This window comes from Corylus avellana, chromosome ca10, assembly GCF_901000735.1.
Source record: "Corylus avellana chromosome ca10, CavTom2PMs-1.0".
Classification (NCBI taxonomy): Eukaryota; Viridiplantae; Streptophyta; class Magnoliopsida; order Fagales; family Betulaceae; genus Corylus; species Corylus avellana.
In genome coordinates this window covers 15,131,957-15,155,509 of record NC_081550.1, presented here as the reverse complement: position 1 = coordinate 15,155,509, position 23,553 = coordinate 15,131,957, and the positions used below count along the sequence as shown (strand labels likewise).

At 36.1% G+C, this 23,553-nt stretch overlaps 1 protein-coding gene across 1 annotated transcript; it reads left to right on the top strand.

Annotated features, from left to right (window-relative positions):
* The first annotated feature begins 14,514 nt into the window (after positions 1-14,514).
* On the top strand, positions 14,515-23,083 carry LOC132163532 (uncharacterized). Its single transcript, XM_059573850.1, has 11 exons — positions 14,515-14,927; positions 15,335-15,652; positions 15,747-15,855; positions 15,939-16,032; positions 19,767-19,854; positions 19,952-20,035; positions 20,753-20,849; positions 20,926-21,013; positions 21,213-21,318; positions 21,426-21,516; positions 22,484-23,083. Exons 1-11 carry the CDS (start codon positions 14,718-14,720, stop codon positions 22,891-22,893), a joined length of 1,695 nt encoding a protein of 564 aa, XP_059429833.1. The 5' UTR covers positions 14,515-14,717; the 3' UTR covers positions 22,894-23,083.
* Positions 23,084-23,553: the final 470 nt, after the last annotated feature.

Sequence of the window (23,553 nt, the reverse complement as noted above, 5' to 3'; positions counted from 1 at the left end):
GATTATGGATAGTAGATTATATATGTGGATTGTGGATTATGGATTATGTAGGTGGATTGTATTATGGATGTGTATTATGTATTGGATTGTGGATTATGTAGGTGGATTGTATTATGTATGTGTATTATAGATTGGATTGTAGATTATGTAGGTGGATTGTATTATGTATGTGGATTGGATTGTGAATTATGGATTGGATTGTGGATTATGTAAGTGGATTGGATATTGAATTTTGTTTAATGAAGTTGTGTTGGATATATATATTGGATATTATATTTAGTTTAATGATATATATGTTGGATTTTGGATATATATTGGATGTTCGATGTTGGATATTAGATATATATTGGATGTTGGATATTGGATATTGGATATATATTGGATGTTGGATATATATATTAGATATTGGATATGTATGTGGAATATGGATTATATAGGTAGATTATGGATTATGGATGTAGATTATGGATTACAAATATTTGAATATTGAAATTATTATAATTGGAATTGAAATATCAGGAATATTGGATGGAATATCAGGAATATTGGAATTATTAAAAAAAAAAAAAAACATTTTTGACGTGTCAAACTGTCTGACACGTCAAAAACCACACGTACAAATTTTTGACGTGTCAAAATTGACACGTCAACAATATTTTTGACGTGTCATTTTGACACGTCAAAACATTTTTGACGTGGCATTTTCACACGTCAAAAATGGTTTTTTGACGTGCCATTTTTGACACGTCAAAAAATTTTTGACGTGTCAATGTAGACACGTCAAAAACCCCAGTTTTTTGACACTTACCCTTTTAACGGTCGATAAACGTAAAAAACGACGCGTCAAAAGAGGTTTTTGACGTGTCAATACCATTGACACGTCAAAAACCCCTAGTTAAAAACTAGCCCCATTTTTGTAGTGCCAATACAAGTGGGAAAATCTTCAAATCCAAGGGCATGAGCTGCTAGCTAGCACCATCACACATATACGTGGGGGGTTGTTGATCATCACAAATTGCATGAATCTCATCACAAATTGCACGAAACTCATCATCTTCAAACTCCCTAAGTAATGGTGGGGATGTTGTTGCATAAAATTCTGCTGAAGATGATGACACAGGCACAGCAGCAATAGGGTTCGTCTGCTGGGCAACAATATTTTCTTCTCCGGGGCTCAGGTTTCTCTTGATCTCACCATTGTTTTGGTGTATTTCGTTGGGCTCCACGACTGCAACTTGTTGATTATTGGATGGTTGGGCATAGTGTTGAAAGTTTCTGATTGGATGTTTCATTTTGTCCAAGTCTTTGTTTCTGATTTTACAAATGACGTACTCATCAAACTGCATGCATGCAAGATACACACAAAAAAAAAAAAAAAAAAAAGTTATTAATAAATCTAATTAAATATAACAAACCAACTATATAAACTAAATAAAAACGAATTGAGATCCCCTAGAATTCTCTATTCTCAAATTCATAAATCTCAGCCGAAATTTAATGAGGAAGCTAGAAACATAGGTTTAATAACTTCATCATTAAATGCTGAAACATGATTTATTTTAGACCCTAAAAACCCTGAGATTTATGAATTTGAGAATTTCAAATTTAAAGGAAAAGAAAATTCACAAGAGATTGGGATTATATATGTACTTACATCTTCCACCTTTGAGTAGTCTCGAAGAGAAAACTCCTACATGATCCAGTGGCCATTGCGATCAGTACCTTTGGCCTTGTTCTTTGTATATTTGAAGACAAAAGATTTCTTGATTCCAATGAGTTTGTTGTTTTTAGGATCACGAACTTCTTGAGTGTGTTCGATCTTCCAAGTGCCACACCCAACAACTCTATCCCTCCTTATCTTGCTCTTTTTCTTCAACTTCGTAAAGACAAAGAATTGTTTTTTTACCATGGGATCAAATATAATCCATGGCTCCCTGTTCCCATAGATATCGGACTCACCCACCTCGTCGTGAGACAACGCCTCTCCCTTCACCTTCATTTGAAGAAACATAAAAATCTCTTCAACAGTTGGGTGAAATCGAAATCCTACCGGCATTTGAAATCCCATTTCAATGCTTTTAGAAAAAACGTACAACAAAAAGGGTGATCAACCGGCGATGATGCTGCAAGACCGGACGTTGACATCAGTTATCTTTCTGTTGATCGATGTGAAAAGTATGGTAATGTGAAAATAGTCAATCGAGGATGTATTTATACAAGTTTCAAAGAGCATCAATTGAGTTTGAATCAAATACTAATTACTATTTCAATCCTACTCAAAAAACTAAAAAAAAAAAAAAAATACTATTTCAATCAATGATGACGCGTACCAGATACTTCTAGACTTCTAGTAACAAAATATATATATATATATATAATTTGGATAAATGTAAAATTAAAATGTGAATTAATTTTACATCTAATCCACATAGCTCGTGAGCTCGACCTGTTTATGGCTCGATTAGCCCTACTCGCTTGACTCGTTTAACACTTGATTAGCCCGGCTCATCCGACTCGATTAGGGCTCGTGAACCCAACCCACCCGGCTCATTTATGGCTCGTTAGCTCGGCTCAAAGTTTGCTCAAACCGACCCATTTATGACTCTTTAGATATATATATTTATATCTATATTATCAATTTATCATATGATTCATATTTGATACTTCATTACTTCTTATTTAGTTATTTATTTATTTGATAGATAATACCATATAAATTATATAATTATCATATGATCTTCGTATTAATGTATTATCATTAGATGTATTACAAAGTGATTCATGTAATCTAAAATTAAGCTATTAGTATAATAATATTAAAAATTAAAATCAATAATGTGTTTATTTATACTTTAGAATGATAATTTAAATATAATCATAAGTATTAACAATTTAATATTTATCATTCAAAATTAATAATTTACTAACTTAGACTACTTAGTGTGTGTGTGTCTATATATATATAATATTGAATTGGAATTCCCAGATTTCATTTCTCAAAAAAACAACATGCCTAATGCAATCATGGATAGTTTTTCCACAAATGAGATCATCCTCACAAGTTAAGGCTTGTTTGGCTAAAATATGAGCAACCAAATTTACCTTGCGGTTAACATGGCAGACCTCCCAAGACTGAAACTTCTGGAGTAAAATCTTCGCATCATTCATCAGATGGTCATACCTGCAGGTTAATATAAGGATCCAGTTATTCCTCCTTGTGTGATGCATGATGAATACATGGGATATGTACAAGAAGAATAGGTTGATACAGTTGGTGAAAATGGTGAGCCTACAATTGATAATGTAGAGTCAGAAGAACATCTAGAGCAAGCTTCTTCAGAACCATCCACTGAGATTCAGTTGAGAAGATCTACTATAGACCGACAGCCTTCCAGAACGTATTTAGTTAATGAGTATGTGTATTATGATGGGGGAGAGCCAGAAAGTTATCAAGAGGTTATGCAACATGACCAGAAAAATCAATGGTTAGAAGCCATGCAAGACGAGATGAAATCCTTGTATAAGAATCACACATATGATTTGGTGGAACTGCCTAAGGGCAAGAAAGCACTCAAGAATAAGTGGGTGTCCAGATGCAAGATTGAACCAAATAGATCACAGCCAAGGTACAAGGCGCGACTAGTTGTAAAGCGGTTTGGTAAAAAGAAAGGCATTGATTTTGATGAGATATTTTTACCCATGGTAAAGATGTCTTCTATCAGAGTTATTTTGGGTTTGGCTATCAAAATGAGTTTGGAGATCGAACAGCTTGATGTGAAGACTGCCTTCCTTCATGGTGACTTGGAGGAATAAATTTATATGGAGCAACCAGAGGGGTTCACAGCTAAAGGCAAAGAACATTTAGTGTGTCGGTTGATAAAGAGCTTATGCGGATTCAAGCAGGCATCGAGACAGTGGTATAAGAAGTTTAATTTTATTTATGGTTGATCATGGGTATGATAGAACTACATCAAATCATTGTGTATTTGTGAGGAAATTCTCTGATGGAGAATTTATTATTCTCTTGCTATATGTATACGACATGTTGATTGTTTATCGTGACACTAGTAAAATTGACAGACTAAAGAAAGAGTTGAGTAAGTCCTTTAATATGAAAGACTTGGGACCCACAAAGCAGATCTTTGGCATGAAGATCTCTTGTGATAGGAAGAAAGGAAAATTATGGTTATCACAAGAGAGTTATATCGAGAAGGTATTGGATAGGTTCAACATGAGCAAGGCAAAACCGATGAGCTCTACACTTGCAGGTCATTTGAAATTGTGTTCCAAACATAGTCCTACAAGTGAGAAAGAAAAAGATGAAATAAAGAAAGTGTCTTACGCGTCAGCTGTGGGTAGCTTAATGTATGCCATGGTGTGTATGAGGCCTCATATCGCTCATCCAGTTGGAGTTGTCAATCCGTTCCTTTCTAATCCTAGCAAAGAACATTGGACAGCAATGAAATGGATTCTCAGGTATCTTAGAGGTACTTCAAGAGCATGCTTGTGCTTCGACAATGGTAAACAGATGCTTGATGGGTTTACAAATGCAAATATAGTTGGGGATATTGATTCTAGAAAATCTACCTAAGGGTACCTGATTACTTATTCAGGGGGAGAAGTGTCATGGCAATCTAGATTGCAGAAGTGTGTTGATTTGTCTACCATAGAGGAAGAGCACATTGCTATCATTGAAGGGCCAAAGAATTGTTATGGATGAAAAAGTTCTTACAAGAACTATGTAGAGGTATGTGCTTTACTGTGATAGTTAGAATGCCATCCATCTCAGTAAGAATTCAACTTTTCATTCAAGATCGAAACATACTGATGTTAAGTGTCATTGGATTCATGATGCACTAAAGGATAAGTTGTTATAGATTGAGAAAATCCATACTGATGACAATGGGTCAGATATGATGACAAAACCATTGCCTTTGCAAAAGCTAGAAATTTGCAGAAGCATGGCAAGCTTGATGGAGCCCCCCACATAATCGGGAGGGGAAGATTTGTTGGGGTGGTCCCTCTCTATGTGGGGACCAACCCCCGTGGCAAGCAATAAAGGGTTTCTACCCTTTGTGTGCAATATAAAAGGAAAAGTAGATTGTGCTTGTTGTGCAAATTTATTTAACTCGCAAATGCATGAATCGATTGTAGTTTGATGGATTGCAAGTGCAAGGTCGATCCCACAGAGAATTGTATTTTTAAAAGAGCAATTTAAATCTAAACTAATTTTACCCTAACCTAGTTCCAAAAGGGTTTTGAATTTTGGTTTTAAAAATTAAAAGGCAAACATAAACTAATTAAAATAAACTAAGAGATAAAATACTAAGGTTTGAGAATTCACACTCACCGAATCATCACAACATATTTCCATGTTTATCAATATTAATCTGAAGTTCTCATAATTAAAATTTTAGATATGTTTTACTATGCTTCAAACAATTAATCAAAAACATCCCATGTATCCACTCATTGCACATATCACGAGAGGAATCCAGTATCAATTAAATCATCAGATATATTAGTAAATCACAAATGATATACAATCTTAATTGAAATACCAAATGTATCCATAGAACAAATCACAAGGGATATCCAATTATTTAGGCAAATAAATTCAAGCAATCAATTATGTGAAATTATCTTACGTCTGAAATCGGAATATGATTCGTCCAGATTTGTAACCTTTTATTGTGGGGCGATTTTGGCATAGTAACCTTCTGAATTAGGAAAATCCTATTTCACAACGAATTGTAGTATTTTGAATTATCTTGCCAATGCAACTTAAATCATTTCAATCTAATATTTGAGCAGAAAGTTATGGTCAAAATACTGAGACATGTATAGAATCTACATTTGAATCCAATCCGAAATCTTATCCAATCTGAAATTTAATCCAATCTGATCTTTAATCCGATTTAACCTTTTTCTTGGATTTAGTTAAACTTAACCACATCATCTAGGTTTTCTCAAAATATGCTTTCTTCCAAACTTTGCATTTTTCCATTTAAAACTATAGTTTTTCTTCAACGATCTACAAAATATTAAAAACACAAAACATTAAATAATGAAACAACTAAATGATTAACTAATATAAATAAAGGGGTCCAAATATGGAATATTTGGCACTTATCAGTGCTTATGAACACATGTGAGAAAGCGCAAGAAACAAAAAGGAGAGAAAGAAGAAAAGAAAGAGTGTGGCGCATGAGAGAAAGAAAAGGAAAAAGGAGGAAAAAAAAAAAGGTTTCGCCTTTTTCACATCCGTCAGAGATTGAAAGGTCGTTTGTGGTCTGATCTTGATGCAATTTTAGTATGTTTCTCCTGACGACGAGTGCTAAATATTGACTGGTGTCGATCGTTGGAATTTGTCTCCAGTCACTTGGTTGCTAATACCTACTTGGTGAGACCTTTCTTTATTATTGTTGGAATCCACCTTTAGGGTGATGAATTTATGTTTAATCCAAGAATGCATATATTCTTATTATGGTGATAACCTCTAGACATTACTCTAGAAAAGACAATTGTAAACTCATTGTTATTGATAATGGAAGATTTGACTGGACTAAGTTCCGTGGTTTTACCTTCTCATTGAAAGATTTTCCACGTAAAAATCTTGGTGTCTTATTTGTGGGTTGCTTTATTATTATTATGCTATTGTAACTATTTAATTTGCACAAAGAGAGATAAATTAATTCCGCTGAGCATCTAAAATTGATGTTCACCCATAATAACCTTCCACAACCGATGTAAGAAAATCCCAACAATCTCTCCCTCACACATCGGGCCTTGGGTCGGACCAATGACAACCCGTTTCTTCACTGGACTATTGGGCCAAGACTTGTTGGTTGAACCTGAGCTCTGATACCAGTATTGGGTGGTCTTGAGCCTCTCTCACCTCAAAAAGTAGCTCAAGAGCTGACGTTTTTCCTCACACTTATAAACTGACCACCAACCCCTTCCACATCCGATGTGTAATAACCCCAACAGAGATTATATATGGTATCATAGCCTTTCGGCTAACGTCATGATTGATTCCAAATGGTCTTGTGAAATTTTCTATTTATTCCTCCATTACAGCAGCACTAATCAGTATTGCATCCCTCACACATATAACCTCATTTTCTTGAGAAAACCTTATATGATCTATTTTGTCACTTGATTTCTACATCACACATATTTTTCATTTGCTTCAAATTGGGCCTATATACACAATAACAAAATACCAACTTGTTACTTTCGTCCAGGTTCTGTCAAATGTTTTAACAAGTTCTATGTTACCACGCATAAAAACGTGACACCTGTCCCGTGTGCCACATTTGCTTCACAACTCAGCATATTATGTGACGTGTCATTATATCAAAGGAGGTACCAAAAGTTTAAACGCCATGTTAGACGTTAAAATAAAAAAATAAAATTAAAAATTACATAAACAAAATTTAAACAAACAAATAAAAAAGAAAAGTGAAACCAAACATCCCAAACACTTTTAACCCTTAGGTTTCTAACATAACCCTTCAACTGTTGGTTTTCTTCCAAGAAGTTATTTCCCCTCAAAATTTCATGCTCGATTCTGCGGAGATTTTTCATGAAAATTGAAACTTTCAACCGATTCTAGTGTTCTATATGCCATTTCGAGTTTTTTCAGTTGTAGAAGCCATTTTTTAGGTCATCTTAGCATCGCCGATAGATCCTAGTCCCCAATCATCTAATTAAGCTAAGAGGTAATTACTCGTGACCCCCTTCCCATAGTCACAGCTCCTATAACTATTGACCTTCTTGTGTAAAAGGAGTTTTAGAACCCTACACTTTTGAGTTTCTTATGTATTGTTTTAACAAAGCTCTATGTTACCACGTATAAAAACATGACACCTGTCCCGTGTGCCACATTTGCTTCACAACTCAGTATATTATGTGACGTGTTATTATATCAAAGGAGGTACCAAGAGTTTAAACACCATGTCAGATGTTAAAATAAAAAAATTAAAAAATTACATAAACAAAATTTAAACAAACAAATAAAAAAGAAAAGTGAAACCAAACATTCCAAACACTTTTAACCCTTAGGTTTCTAACATAACCCTTAAACTGTTGGTTTTCCTCCAAGAAGTGATTTCCCCTCAAAATTTCATACTCGATTCTACGGAGATTTTGCAAGAAAATTGAAACTTTCAACCGATTTTAGTGTTCTATATGCCGTTTAGAGTTTTTTCAGTTGTGGAAGCCATTTTTTAGGTCATCTTAGCGTCACCGATAGATCCTAGTCCCCAATCATCTAATCAAGCTAAGAGGTAATTACTCGTGACCTCCTTCCCATAGTCACAGCTCCCATAACTGTTGACCTTCTTGTATAAAAGGAGTTTTAAAACCTTACGCTTTTGAGTTTCTTGTGTATTGTGTGTAAGGTCAAAAAGAGTTCATTTCTTCTTTTATTTAAGGGATTTACTCAGATAGATGTTGGATTTCACCTTCTTTCTTTTTTTTTTTCTTTTTTTTTTTCTTTTTTTTGTATGTGTCAGTTGTATGGAGGTTATTTGCTTTTGTAGGGCCCCTAGTTCAAAAATCGTGGTCGGTATCTTTTAGATGTCATGCTTAAAGTATGCTATATTTAATCAAGTGGCTGGGTGACTATTGGGTTGATTATGGTTTCACATTCATTTTGTTTTTTGTCCACATGTGTTGTGTATATTTTCTCTGAAGTGTGCTACTTTGTATGAATGTCAACTTTTTATGGTCCAATGAGGGATATCATTGTCCTCTCTACTTTTTTGAGAAATGTACTTCACAATGTATTTGTTGTCCAATTATATTGTTTGTCCTCAAAGTACCTATCTCTCCAAAGGTTGTTTTGTTTGTGGTTATTAATTTAGTTTATTTATACATGATGCAGAAATGGCAACACCAATGGTGGATATTTTAATTTACCATGGTGGATCTATGTCTACAAGACATTTAGAATATGTTGGAGAGATGTCCTGAACATCCCAAAAATAGATATAGACCGTCTTTGTTTCATGGAAATTTTCAACGTATTTCAAGACGAATTGGTATATAGAGATACTGGTACAATGTGCTACAAGTTTGATGATGACAGTTATAAGGGTATTCATGGACTGACAACAAATACTGACATACTTGCAATGCTTAGTGAGTTGGTGAAGGGTAGGAGACGTATGTTGAACATATATGTAAAGCAAGAGATTGTTGTGCCTCAACCAGTTGAAATGGTGCATCCACCTTTACTTCTAACTCAATTGTCTGTTGAGGTAATAATTGATGACTACGAGTTTAGAGATTCACAAGTTCCCAATATGGAGGAGACAGAAGTGCAAGAGCCAGAACAAACTCCACATCAGCTAAACTAGCCTCCATAGCATGATGTACAGCATGTTGATGTGCATATTTATGTTGGCCTCCCTCTTAGCGACTTTGAACAATCAAATGACAATGAGCCTGAAATCTTTAATGAAAGATGTGATGAAATCTTAAAGGCTACCAGGGAGGCCACAACAAGATGGTTTCAATCGTGGGCTGGCATATTGCCATCATCTTAGAAGATAGGGGCTGAAGCTGAATGGGAAGACCCAGATGAGTACCATCCTCATAGTGAAGAGATGATGAGCTTAGACAGTGAAAAAGGTGAAACTAATAAAGGATCATCCAGCCGTGTTCGAAAGAAAATGAAGTACCCATAATGTAATGTTGTTCATGACTTGACACAAACTATTATGTTGAAGTTAGGGCTACTAAGTTTAAGGATGCACTAAGATTATATGTAATCCAGTAAGGGTTTGACTATAACTTCATACACAATTAGAAGAGACGGGTGTTTGCCTTTTGCAGGAATAAGTGTGGTTAGAGAATACACGCATCTTTGATGAATGAAAAAAAGTCTTTTCAAATTAAGACTTCTTTTGACATTCACAATTGTGGCAACTACTACAAGAACAAAAGGGCAACAATCAAGTGGGCTGCAGAGAGATATTTGAACAACTTCAGGTACAATCCATAATGGAAAGCGTCTGCATTGAAAGAGCATATTAGAAGGGACTCAAGTATTGAATTTACCTTCAAGTACCATCCAAAGTTACCACCGCGCAAAAAGAATGGCATTGTATAAGGCATCATGAGCAGCACAACACAACAGAAAATGCTAAGTTCTAAAAAATCATAAAAGGCTCAACTTTTTATTGCAAGATTCGTGACCCAATAGTAAAAGATAATTAGACAAAAAAATTTGAGTACAAATAATCGATAACTCTTTCAATTAAAATAATTATTTCCACTTCCAATACCTACATATGAAATTAAGCTCTTCTTCTAATAAATAAATCAATTATCAAATTATTTTTTTTCCACAAGAAAATATTTATCTTTCCACTCAATAATTGATTTCATCTTTCTCACATGCGCATTCTGCTTCATAAGTTTAAATACTATTGTTATGATCTTAATAAAAAACATTTGTACAACCATCAATATCAACCTTTCAGATTGTTGGAAATAATTTGAATGGTGCACAAAATTATAATTGAAATAAACTAATATCAGTATGAAAATTAACAATAAATTAATAAATTACAAGAGATGAAAAGTAGAGTGTAGAAAGATCTCACAATATTATAGAATCTCGCAAGAGTGTTGTCCTTAAAAGTTGATTTGTGCCTCCCGGAGTATAAAACTCAGTGCAATTGGATCCTTTGATACGCAACCTCCTAGGATTAGACTATAGTGTTTACCTTCGTTAAGGACGCACTTCCAATAACAAAGTCTAATAGAACAACCCTTTTTATCATAGAAAATGAGAGAATACAAGTCGCATCAAAAGGAGCACTAATGTTTATCTTAATGGCTTTGCGAAGAAACTTTGTTGGACAATGGAATAAGTGTGTTTGATACTGTACGATTTTCTTTTGGAAAACAACAATGTGATCTAACGAAATGCTAGTTGGTAAGCTCATATGTAGATAAATGAGTTGATGAGTTTTACTAACGACTATTAAAGAAAAATAAATGACCAAGAGTAAGAAGCCTTAAAACAAAACCAATTGCTTTAAGAATATTATTGACCAAATGGTCATAATTAGTAATAATGACCAAAACAGTAATGATATATAATGAAATAAAAATCCATAAAAGATATTATAATTTTTTTTATATGTCTGCACAAGAGGGGGAGGGGATTCGAACTGGTGACCTCCACTTCATTAAACGTGGTCCCAGCTCATTGAACTACTTCTTGAAGACCATAAAAATCCATAAAAGATATTATAATGACCAACCATCATGTGCAATAAACTTCAAAATATGTTATTTGACCAATAAATCAATGGCTTGTGAAACTTGTTAAAAACCAATGGACCAAGGCGTTATATTTTGTTTCCTTATAAAAAACTCATCAATATGTTTTAATGTCAAGCAATAAAAACTTTTGAAGATGGCTAAATAGGGGAATGATAGGTGTTCTCATGGTATTCTTCTAGTCTTAGGTGAATATTATTTTCTAAAAAAAAAAAAAAATTGCCCTTATTTCTCTTTCTTGATTTTTAAAAAATAATATTTACCTAGGACTAGGAAAACATAAGGAGAATACTAAGAAAACACCTAACATTTATCGGCTAAAAAAAAAAAAATCATGTTTGTTACGTAACACACATGCATTACAACACTCCAAACCAGGAACGGAGCCAGCTTTGAGTTGGGGGGGACCAAGGGCCAAAATGTTTTTGGGAGGGATCAATTGGTAAAAAATACTTTAAATTATTATTATTATTTTTTTTTTTTACCTTAAAATTTTTTTTTTTTTTGCCTTAAAATTTTTTTTTTCTTGTAATTTGGAGGGACCAAGGCCACTACCAGCTCCCCCTAAATCCGTCCCTGCTCCAAACATATATTTACTGGTTTCAGTTCACTTTGAAACTATGCGTCATCAATAATGAGCAAATGTTTTTCGGCGTACAACCTTGGCAAGTTGCCACCATCGCCAGTGGCAGAGCCACTTGAGGCTTATTGGAACACATCCTCATCCACAGCTTAGATTGAATTCAAAACATGAACTGAGGAGTTGGTCAAATTTGGAACAGAATTGTTCCGTTCTAGCCGTTGCTCAAATATGAGTAAATGAACATACATATCTTCTAATGAGATAGGCTCCAAACGTGTTGTGAGAGAAGCAACCAAAGAATCAAATTCAGCCGAGAGACCTCCAATTAAATAACATACCAGATCTGTATCATTAACAAGATTTTCAACAGATGCCAATAGATTGGACCAATGTTGGGCTTGCATGAAATAGTCAGCCATGTAGTGGCTGCCTTTCTTCATTGTGGTCAAAAGAAGCTTAGTTCGCTTGAAACAGGCTCTGGCTTCCGAAGCAAACATCTTTCCCTGGAGTAACCACACAGCACGTGAGGTTTTGATACCCACAACATAAGGTAAAATGTTTGCTGAGAGAGTAGATATGAGGGCACTGAGGACTATTTTGTCTTGATGATACTAGGTTGAGTACTTTGAATTTTTGACCAAGACTGATGGAGTAGATTCAATAGCGACAGAGTTAATGAATTTGGGAGGACATATAGATTTCCTGGTGACAAATTCATATAACTCATTTCCCTCAAGATATGGGACAACTTGGGTACACCATACGGGATAACTATCTCGAGAAAGCTTGAAGCCATGAATTAGACGTATGTCAATGAGGGCTTTGATACCATAATAGAATAGATAATTTTCTGTAAAAACAGCCCGAACTTCACGTTGGGTTGTGTTTCATATATATAGATGATGAATAACAAGATTACAACATTTGAATATTTACAATTATCTAATCTGTACAATTTGAATTCAAAATCTATCTATATTTGAATTCAAACTAAGCTGTGGATAAGGATGTGTTCCAATAAGGCTTTGGGGGTGCCAAGGTACCCGAAAAGCTTTTTTTTTTTTTTTTTTTTTTTTTTTTTAAATGTTGTTTTCCTACCCAAGTCCCAAAAACAAGAAAGAACAAATTTATTCTCTCCTACTTACGCAAGTTACCACTTCGCACCCTCAAAAAAATTTTAGCGGCACCCCTAATATGAATTGTCTGGCTCTGCCACTGACCATCGCAAAATAGGCACCAACCAACAAAATATACTCTTCGACGTTCACAGACCAAGCAACAATGTCAATTTTTTTTAGACAAGTACTAGAATCCAACAAAATTTGTCGTCTTTGTGTGAAAGTTTGGAGGAAGGCGAACTGGAAGCATGAATCTTAAAACCTAAGGCAAAAAATAATGAGTTGAAAGGAAAATGGGGAAATTGATAGGGAATTAGGAGGAAATTTTCCTAGGAAATGTTTTTGGGAAATAAGCATGGTGATGACCTGGATTTGAAAAACGACGTGTATTACGGTAATTTGGTGAAAAAAATGACATCCAGCATAAGTGTCGCATTCTTAACGGCATGGAACAGTGTTAGTTTCATAAACGAATGTACTATCTTTGTATTTACCTATAAGACATGTGGAACAGTGTTAGGATTTTTCACATCATTTTAGGACGCTGGTTAAGATTACACATCGACCCTCACTCCACGTCATTTGCACGAAGTAAAATTTTAGGAATATAAGAGAAGATTGGAAAATGTTAAGGTCACAACACAAACCAACTTATGGCCAACTTCTCTCCTACATGTTAATTTATTATAGTAGTATGACGTGTAATCTTAGTTGGCGTCTTAAACTGATGTGAAAAATCCTAGTTGTCATTCTTTGAAGTAAAAAAATTAATAATAACACGTATCATGTTTTTATTGGGTATGTCGTGACAAAGTAACAAATTCTGTTAAGTTGCTTAACGAAAATTGATTTGAGAAAGTAAACTGCTATTTTGGCATATCCTGAGGATCTATAAATTATATTTTATACCGCATAGAGTGATTTATATATATATATAGTCCTCAAGGAGTAACTCAATCGAGTAGAGACCACGCCTTATGAAGTTGAGATGACTAATTTGAATCCTCTCTTCACTTCTTGTGTGGACATGTTAAAAAAAAAAAAAAAAAAACACAATAGGGACTTATAGATTATTTTTTATACCACCATATGGAGTTATTTGTAATTTATGTTAACCACAATGACCAATTTTGCATTTATCCCAACTACCAAAAACACATTTAACCCTAAAAAATAAATACTTTCACAACTGAAAAAGAAAAAATCTTTCACAACTAAACGTCTAAGTCCAAGAATCGCATGAGAGTAAGGTCTAAAAATTCAAAAAAAAAAAGGGGGATAATCAAGGAGGTTGGAGGAGATAATTCCATGTATTAAATTGAACCAATTTGATTGTGAGTGATCCTCATAATTAGACTTTTACTTAATTTATCTCATTAAGATAACTACACCAACTCAAATACCCACGAATCCAAAACACTTTCTTTTTATACAATATGAAATACCCCACTTTAAGCCCTGCGTCTCATCCATAGATCAGTCCCAAGATACCTATGGCCCACCAATTGCACTCATGATTGGTCCATCCAAGTCGTCCGACCAAAATCCACACTAACGCACGAGCCGTACAGGATCCCTCCTCCTCGTCGGGCGCTGCCTGCACAAAAGGAGGAAGGAACAAGAGAGACAGAGCAACACAATATGTCAGAGGCAGAGAGTAAAAGACTTTAGGAGAGAGAGAGAGAGAGAGAGAGAGAGGGGAACGGATTCGTGTGATGATGATGCACAACGGAAACAATGGGTACGGGAACGGGGTGATGACGGTAGCGTCGACGGGAACGACGGCGTATCCACCGACGACGAATGCGCAAGCTCAGGCGCTGAAGACGTACTTCAAGACGCCAGAGGGACGGTACAAGCTCCAGTACGAGAAGACTCACCCCCCTGGTCTCCTTCCGTATTCCCACGGCAAATCCGTTTCTTTGGTAGGGTTTCTTTTCAATCTCTCTGACACTGTGCGTTTGGCGGCTGAGAAAGTAGGGGGAATAGGTTGGCAAAATGAAAGGAAAAGGAATTTTTGAATCTTAAGTGCAATTAGTTTTAGTGGGGAAAAGGATTTTGTTTCCATGGTGGGTCCGAAGAGTGAAACTAAACGAGTCTAGTAATAATTTTCCTTTCTTTTTCCAAAAATTTCCCAGCTTGCTGATTTTCTGTTTGGCTGCTTAGAAAATTGAGGGAATGTTTAGGAAAACAAGGGTTTGATCAATTTTTTTTTTATCTCACTGCCGTCAATCCTAAATAAACTCATTTGAATTGTTTGTACAATATCACGTTTCTAAGCTATAGAAATCTTATGAATTTGATATATTGACTTTTGGGTTGTGATTTTCAGGTAACTCTAGCACATCTCAAGGACAAGCCTACACAGGCTGGGCCAGCGCCGAGCTCTAGTGCGAGTACGAGCAGTGGAGTGAGATATGCAGCTGCAAGGCTCTTAGGGGTAGGGGGTGGAAATGGTGGCCGGACGCTTAATTTTGTTGGAGGGAATGGCACGAGTAAAACTACTAATGGAACTAGTAGAAGTAGTTCATTCGCAGGGTCTAATGGTAGTCATTCTATGCTTAATTCAAATTATGATGGTAAAGGAACCTATTTGATATTCAATGTAGGGGATACTTTATTTATCAGCGACCTCAATTCGCAGGATAAGGTAATTGGGTGTCATTTTGGGGCTGTGGTATTTGGGGATATTGGGGTCTTTGGATTGGAATTTATGTTGGTGACAAGTGTTTTTTCTTTCTTAGGATCCTATAAAGGCGATACATTTTAGCAATTCAAACCCTGTCTGCCATTCATTTGATCCTGAATCCAAGGATGGACATGACTTGCTTATAGGATTGTACTCTGGAGATGGTAAAAGTTTTTTTTGTATGATGAATGAGGATCCTTTTAGGTAGAAGCTGGTTTTGACTTGCTTATTTTGTATGTTATTGTAGTTTACTCGGTGTCTTTGCGACAACAATTACAAGATGTTGGAAAGAAGCTCGTCGGTGCCCACCATTATAACAAAGAAGGTTCAGTCAGTAACAGGCAAGACTAGTTTCCTCTTCCGTTTGGTTCTTATCTCTTTTACTATTTGTTCTGGTTTCTCAGTCTTAAAACATGCATGTGTTAAATCCACTTTCGGTATGAGGCGAACATCTGAACATATTATATATTTTGTTCTATGTCAAACATTTTATTTTCATCCTTTTGTGAGAAGTAATTGTTACAAATGACCTGATTGTGTGCTGATTACTGCATCTTGTTTCTCTGAACTCAGGGCAGATGTATGTTTTTTATTTTTATTTTTTTAATTCTCAATGATCATTAGTCAAATTAAATTGACATTACATTCAAAATCCAATATCATGGAAGTATCTTTGATGTGGTTTTGGCTCAAACTCAAAACAAAAAAAAAAAAAAAAAAAAAAGGAATACTTTATGGGGCATTTTCAATTCTGATTAGCAAAGGACACATGAACGCAAACTAGTTGTTTTTTTATTTGGAGGTTTTGTCAGTTGGCTAAAGCCTTGTTTGTTATACACTTTCAACCCCTTCCCCTTCGACATTGTAGCTGATGTGATATATAGTGTTAGAATTTTTTGTATTAAAAAGTGTAAAAGTTTTGTTTTGTAGTGATTTTTTTATTTGAATAGTAGTAAAAAGTAAATGATGCGATATAAAAAGTGAAAAAAGTGAGAATGTTTTGATATTTTTTTAGACAAAGTGAATAGTATTGAGTGGAGGGGAAAGTGTTCAACAAAACATAGCCCAAGTGTTGTAGTAGGCTTCAGTACGTCTCTCTTGATAAGCATTTTTTTTTTGGTAAGTAAATTCACTAAAAAAACGCGCGCAATCCAGTTACATAGAAACTAGATACACCTAACTATGGGAAGAAAAAAAGATCAAGAAAATCATGAAAGCTAGAAATATTAAAGAAGTCATGGTGGGAACACCAAACATGGGCCATCAATCCCACGTGCATGGATGTTGATGTCGGAGGATAGCCCAACCTATGACTTTGCAGATGGGTGATTGAGAGCTGGATTGTTATTGGCCTTTCATTATTTCACATTTTATTTGTTTTGTTATTTATTTTCCAGACTGGTTATGTTTACTTTTGAGCTTTATGTTATTTTAGTGGGCTGCCACTCCAAGTGTCACTACGGTTAGGGTTAGGGATTAATCCCTAGTCTATTTAAGTATAATTTTGTACTGTTGATTGGTAGCGTTTGATGAACAAAAAAGATGATGGGTTGTTTGCCTTCTTCCTTCTCCCTCTTCTTCTGCTTCTTCTTCTCTTACTTCTTTTCCTTGCTTCTTCTCTCTCCCTTCAACTTTTCTTCTCAACTTCTTATTGTTCCACATCAATTTTGGCATCAGAGTCAGGGTCAATCGTTTCTCATAACAATCGAACGATCCATGGAAAGCTGAAGAAACAATTTTGCCACACCTTGCACCACCATTGGTTTTAGTCTACCACAGAAAGCTGTGTCAACCACACCGAGCCCCATCACCACCAATCAGCCATTAAACAATCTCCTCACCACCTAAGCCACACCGCCATTAAACACCAGTAACCACCACAAACATTTAAAAAAGAAAACAAAAAACAAAAAAAAAAAATCCCAAACAAACCATTGCACCACAACCAACCCCAAAGGATTCCAGCTATATATGTTACCGGCTAGCCACCGCCACCCAACACCACAAGTCCACCACTGCAGCGCAGCCCGTTTGCATGGCTTGGGCAGCCCACACCCCAACATTGCACCACATAACCACTATGCCTCCACCCAACCGACGCCTCCAACGACCAAAACCTGCACTGCAAACCACAGAGCTAGGGCTTTCACCCGCTGGCCTTCTCTGTCAGCCAACGAGCCATTGCACTATACCGTCACCTCTCGCTCATGCCTCCACCACAAGTGTCTTGCTGACTCGTACTGCTGCCACGTCTCTGCAGGAAATCATGCCCTTGAGATGCATCCAGGCTGCAACTCTTGCTCCCATTTATATCGTCTAAACCACAGAGACTTGAAAAGAGGCAGAACACAAGGAGAGTCCTTTTGGGAAGAAATAGTCTGTGGGTCAACACAGGGAAAGTATAAAAGAGCCAGACACTCGCACTTATCAGCTGTTCTGCGGGCCAGATTATTTGTTAGCTTTATTTGAGGCCCAAAGGACAGTGAGTGCAAGACCTTGAGAACCCATTCCTGTTCCAGCAACAAGCCCTTCCAGCCCACGTTCCTGGAGGTACTGTCAGTCCATTCTTGTTAACTAACAAAGGTTCAGGTTTGCTGTCTTTCTTATTTTTGGTATATTATATTTGCCATTTAAAACAAATCTATGAACCCAACCTTGATGAGTTCCAGGACTTAGATGATGATTGTCGGGGCGATCCTAACATCTAAGTTGCATTCGACTCACCTTGTGTCAGGTAGATCAGCAAGGGAATGGTCTTCAAACACCCAGGATGGGTGTGGTCAGGTGTGCTCTTACACAACCTAAAGAGACTGAAGACTGGAAAAAGGAGGTGACAAAAGAAAAGGGCTTGAACATCATAAGCTCCAGACAGTTTGAAAAGGAAGCTAACAAAGAGTCTGTTATGTTCCTTGTGGTTGCTAAAGAGTTTTTTGTGGACCCTCAAGAAGAACTGCCATAAGAGATAGGTTCTAGACTCTTAAACCCCTCTAGGGCCTTATAGGGACATTAGGTTTATGAGCTTTTTCTGAAAAGCCCAATGGCACATGGTGAGTGCGAAGCTAAAATTCTCCACATCCTACCATCCTCAAATAGATGGTTAGATGGAAGTGGTTATTCAAAGTTTAGGAAACCCTTTGCAATTTCTGGTGTGCAACAACAATAGGAATTGGGACTCGACTCATCATACAGCCCAATTCGCATACACTAGTTTTGTCAATGGGTCTATGAGCGTGAGTCTAGTTGACATTGTGCATTGTTATAAGCCTAGGAAACCTTTTAGACCTTCTCCTGCTGTCTCCCGCATATTAGAGTTTTTGAATTAGCCGAAGCATTTGCACGACATTTCATGACTTGCATAATAAGATCAGTAAACAAATTCAAGCAACTAATGCCCAATATAAAGAATTGGCAGAAGGCAGCATAGAAAAGCAGACTTTCACTTGTAGCAAAAAATAGATGTGAGAGATCTTCATCCAGCACGACTGCGCAATTATGGGGTACCGGCTGTTGGATTGATGGACAACTCTAGTTCATGACCAGAAAAGGTAACTATTAGCATAAATCGAAATAAAAAATTCCTTGAAAAGAAGCAAGCCGGAGTAGCGAGAAAGAAAGAGAGGATACCTTCCGCAAGAGTTTCATCTAAGTGATGATTAATACCCACTTAATTATCGGTAACCCTTCAATGGGGTTGATTCAATCACAATTCTTTCTTAAGAGATGGTTAACTAACACACCATCAATAATAATTTTTGGTCAACATATTTATGGTATGCTGGGTTTACACCTGATGATTCTCGCTTTGCCAAAAAATGGTTTACATCAATAAGAAAGTGAAAGCTGAGATGAAAAGTGAGGATCCTGTATTAAAGGGGGTGAAGAATTTTGGATTCTGTTACTTTTGTATTGCAAGTTCTGCCTTTTTTTTCTTTATCCTGAATGGTAAGAATATGTGTATATCTATAAATAAATAATTAATGTGTGTGTGTGTGTGTGTGAGAGAGAGAGAGAGAGAGAGAGAGAGTGTGTGTGGTTACTAGTCTTAATTTGCAAACTAACTAGTTGTTCTTAACAGTCGATGTGCCGGTATTGCATGGGTTCCCAAAGGTGATGGTACTTTTGTTGTTGCTCATGCTGATGGAAACTTGTATGCGTATGAAAAGGCAAGCCTAAATTATATTCAATGTGCCTTCTCTCAGCCTGCCATTTTTCTGCTCAAATGCACAAACTAATTTGGTGTAACTTCCATATTTATTATAGTGCAAGGATGGTACTGCTGATTCTTCTTTTCCAGTTATAAAGGATCAAACCCAGTTTTCTGTGGCGCATGCGAGGTCCAGTAAGGTAACTGGTATTTAATATTCTAATAGCATTCTGGCCCTTTATCATATTCAAGTAGCTTAGCTGTTCAATAATCTTCTACTTTAATTTCAATTTAGCTTTCAAGATTACTGAATAAAATAATAATGTAGACAGGTACTGCTTAGACAATTAAAACATGTGTCAAATTGATAAGCAGTTATTGATTTTAACCAGCAATGAGATTTTGTCTGTGTGGTATGTTTTAGTTGTTTGATACTTGGGGTGGCTGTAGATGTTACATTGTTATGCAAATATGCAAATAATTTTGCATTTATCCGAACCAAAACTTTATCCCTAATTGGCTAATTTTGTTAGGCACAGGGACAACTTAACTTAGCATGGCAACAATTTATCATGTTTGAAAATCCAAAAAAAAATTCACAAACAGCATGGTGATACATTATGCACATGGCCCACATGCAGAGTTTTCTTAATACAATTTGTTCTTTCCGTGTTTCTTGCATGCACCAATGTGTTTGTGCGTGCATGTGTGTGTATGTGTAATGTGTATTTAGATGCAGAGACGTATCTTCTTCTGCATTACTCACATGTGGTGCAACTTGGCTAAGAATTACAACCTTCTTCTGCTCTGTTTTGATAGTTTATCGAAGATACAAACTGAACCAATTTGCCTTTGTTCTTACCATCATCATGTTTTTCTCTCTTTCTTATTGTTGCTCTTTAATGTTCTATTTGCAGGGTAATCCAATTGCTAGATGGCATATCTGCCAAGGATCAATCAACAGCATTGCTTTCTCTACTGATGGTGCATATTTGGCTATAGTTGGCAGAGATGGTATTCTCTTGATCTGTTATTTTTGTTTATAAGTGCCACTTATAATGGAGGTGCTGATATCAAGGGCTAAATGTAGGGTATCTGCGGGTATTTGACTACTCAAAAGAACAATTAATATGTGGTGGAAAAAGCTATTATGGTGCTCTTCTATGTTGTGCCTGGAGGTAACTTGATATGTAAGAGATTATTTCTCAGTCAAAATATCATCCTTTACATTTCCAGAATATTCTAATATTGCATATCACATGGTGTTTCCTTATTCTCATTTCTCATAGACAGCATTACTAACTTCAAAAGAAACCCCTCAAAAAAAAAAAAAACAAAAGAAAGAAAATCATACATCCTTTTAATGCTTTTTGTCAGTGTTGATGGAAAATATGTTCTCACGGGTGGTGAAGATGATCTAGTTACAGTATGGAGTATGGAAGATCGGAAGGTAGTGGCATGGGGCGAGGGGCACAACTCATGGGTAAAGCTTTTCTAAATCGTTAACTCTTTAATTTGAGATTTGTTAAGTTTTGATTTGAGTTTCATATTCATGACCATCTTAATCATTTTAAAAAGGATGGCTCGCAGGTCAGTGGAGTGACTTTTGACTCATATTGGTCATCACCGACTTCAGATGGCACAGAAGAAAATACCATGTACCGATTTGGTTCTGTTGGTCGGAGTAATAATGTTGTGCGCTATCAACAACACCAACCCCACCTTTTTTCACTCTCCCACACTCACACACACACACACACAAAATAAATAAATAAAAAACAAAAAAAAATTAAATAAAAGAACAGGAAATAGACAGAGATGGATATCTTTAATTGAGTCAAAGGCTCTTATGTTTATCTTAATATATGAAATAAAAGCTTGCTTGTGTATCTAAAAACCGGTTATATCTATGATCTGCACTTGTAAAAAGTTCCTGCTATTGTTCTCCCATGCAGGCTTCTTGCTGTTGTGGGTTATTGCATGGCTCTTTATGTATTTGAATTGATATCCTTCTTGATGTTGGTGACAATTCCAACTCTGGTTGTCAAGATTACAAATTTAATTAGATGTTGGGGTTTGAATTTCAGAAGTCTCTAGATTTTTAGAGTACAAAGAGTGCCTTGTGACCATGACTTGAATTTTTGTCAATTGGGGAAAAAATGGAGGACAAGATGCTAGGACAAACACCATAAACAGGTTGTATTATGTGCTAAGGCCATTGGACAAATTATTTGACAAGCAATCAGTGCCATGGGAAACTTGATTGTAAGAAGCTGGGCTTGAGTTGTTAGAAAGTATGTGCTGAGGTATTTGCTTAATGGTGATACAGGTCTTAAATGTTTTACCATTACTTTTCAAAACATCTAATGGTAGTTTAGAGAGGTAAAAAACAAAAAGATTGATAGGTTTTTCTCTCCATAATAATCCACTTTGATGTTTTCCTGAAATGACTACATTTCTAGACCCATAAGGTTTTAATTGATTTTGTGCAAACAAGTTTTCACTTGCTTCTCGTCTCATGCATTCATATTAAACTGAATGTTGATTCCCAGGATTTTTGTTTGTGTTGCCTTTGTGTTATCTTTTAACGAAATGATTGCATCTATCTACTTGTATCTTCTAAATATGCAACTTGTGTACATATTTACAGGATACACAGTTGCTTTTGTGGGATTTGTCAATGGACGAGATCGTAGTGCCACTTCGCCGGTGTCCACCTGGTGGGTCCCCTACATTCAGTACCGGAAGCCAATCATCTCATTGGGACAGCGCTTGCCCGGTGGGCACTCTCCAACCTGCACCAAGCATGCGAGTCGTTCCAAAGCTCTCGCCATTAGTCGCCCACCGCGTCCATTCCGAACCCCAATCTGGCATAATTTTTACGGAGGAATCTATTCTCACTGCGTGTCGGGAAGGGCATGTCAAGGTTTGGATGAGACCTGGAATTTCTGAGGGCCAAACTAGCAACTCAGAAGCCCTTGTAGGTACTAGTTCAAAGGAGCAACCGTTGGTGTCGGGGAAAACTGGTGCCTCTAGTTATAAATCTGTACATCTATAAGTTAACACCAAAAGCCTCTAAGTTGTTTGTTTTTCACGGCCTTTTTAATTGTTCCCTCGATAGTCAGTACCCTATAATGCTTCTTGTTTTTATTTTCCTTTTGCTTTTTCTTTTTTCTTACAGAAGAATAGCCAGCCATATTAATCGAAATTGAGTTAGGCATATTACTTGCACCAATTGTGGTTCGTCATTCTCGTGTGTTTATATTCCTTTAGTAATTCTGCCATTTCAATTTATTCCTTGAATTTTTAAATTTGGCTTTTAACTCCTTAAGTTTCTTGTTTTTGTTCTTTCACTCTTTACGTCCATAATTATCTTAACTTGCTGACGTGGAATTAATGGGATTAATACCAATTCAATGAAAGCATAATTTTATATTTTATTAAAAAAATTAAAATTTGAAAAAACAAGAAAACCACCTCTGTACCCGTCCAAGGGGGTGGCTACCAGGGAAATGAGGTAGTGTTTAGTATGGGTAGGGGTCAAAGGCCAATAAATTGTGTTGTTAAACCTTATAATTTTTTTTTTTTTTGTTTTTACCTTAAATGATTTTTTCCTTCTGAGTTGGAGGGTGGCCATGACCTATATGGGCCATCCCTTCCTTCGTCCCTGGTGGCTACCCTCAATAGAGGGTTCCGAATGTTACCCTAAAGTGGAGGA

Excerpts from the sequence above, each read along its gene's own strand:
- LOC132163532 (XM_059573850.1), top strand. The coding sequence starts at position 14,718 with ATGATGATGCACAACGGAAACAATGGGTACGGGAACGGGGTGATGACG. Across the intron at positions 14,928-15,334 it reads ACGGCAAATCCGTTTCTTTG|GTAACTCTAGCACATCTCAA; the intron begins GTAGGGTTTCTT and ends TGTGATTTTCAG. Across the intron at positions 20,850-20,925 it reads GGCTATAGTTGGCAGAGATG|GGTATCTGCGGGTATTTGAC; the intron begins GTATTCTCTTGA and ends GGCTAAATGTAG.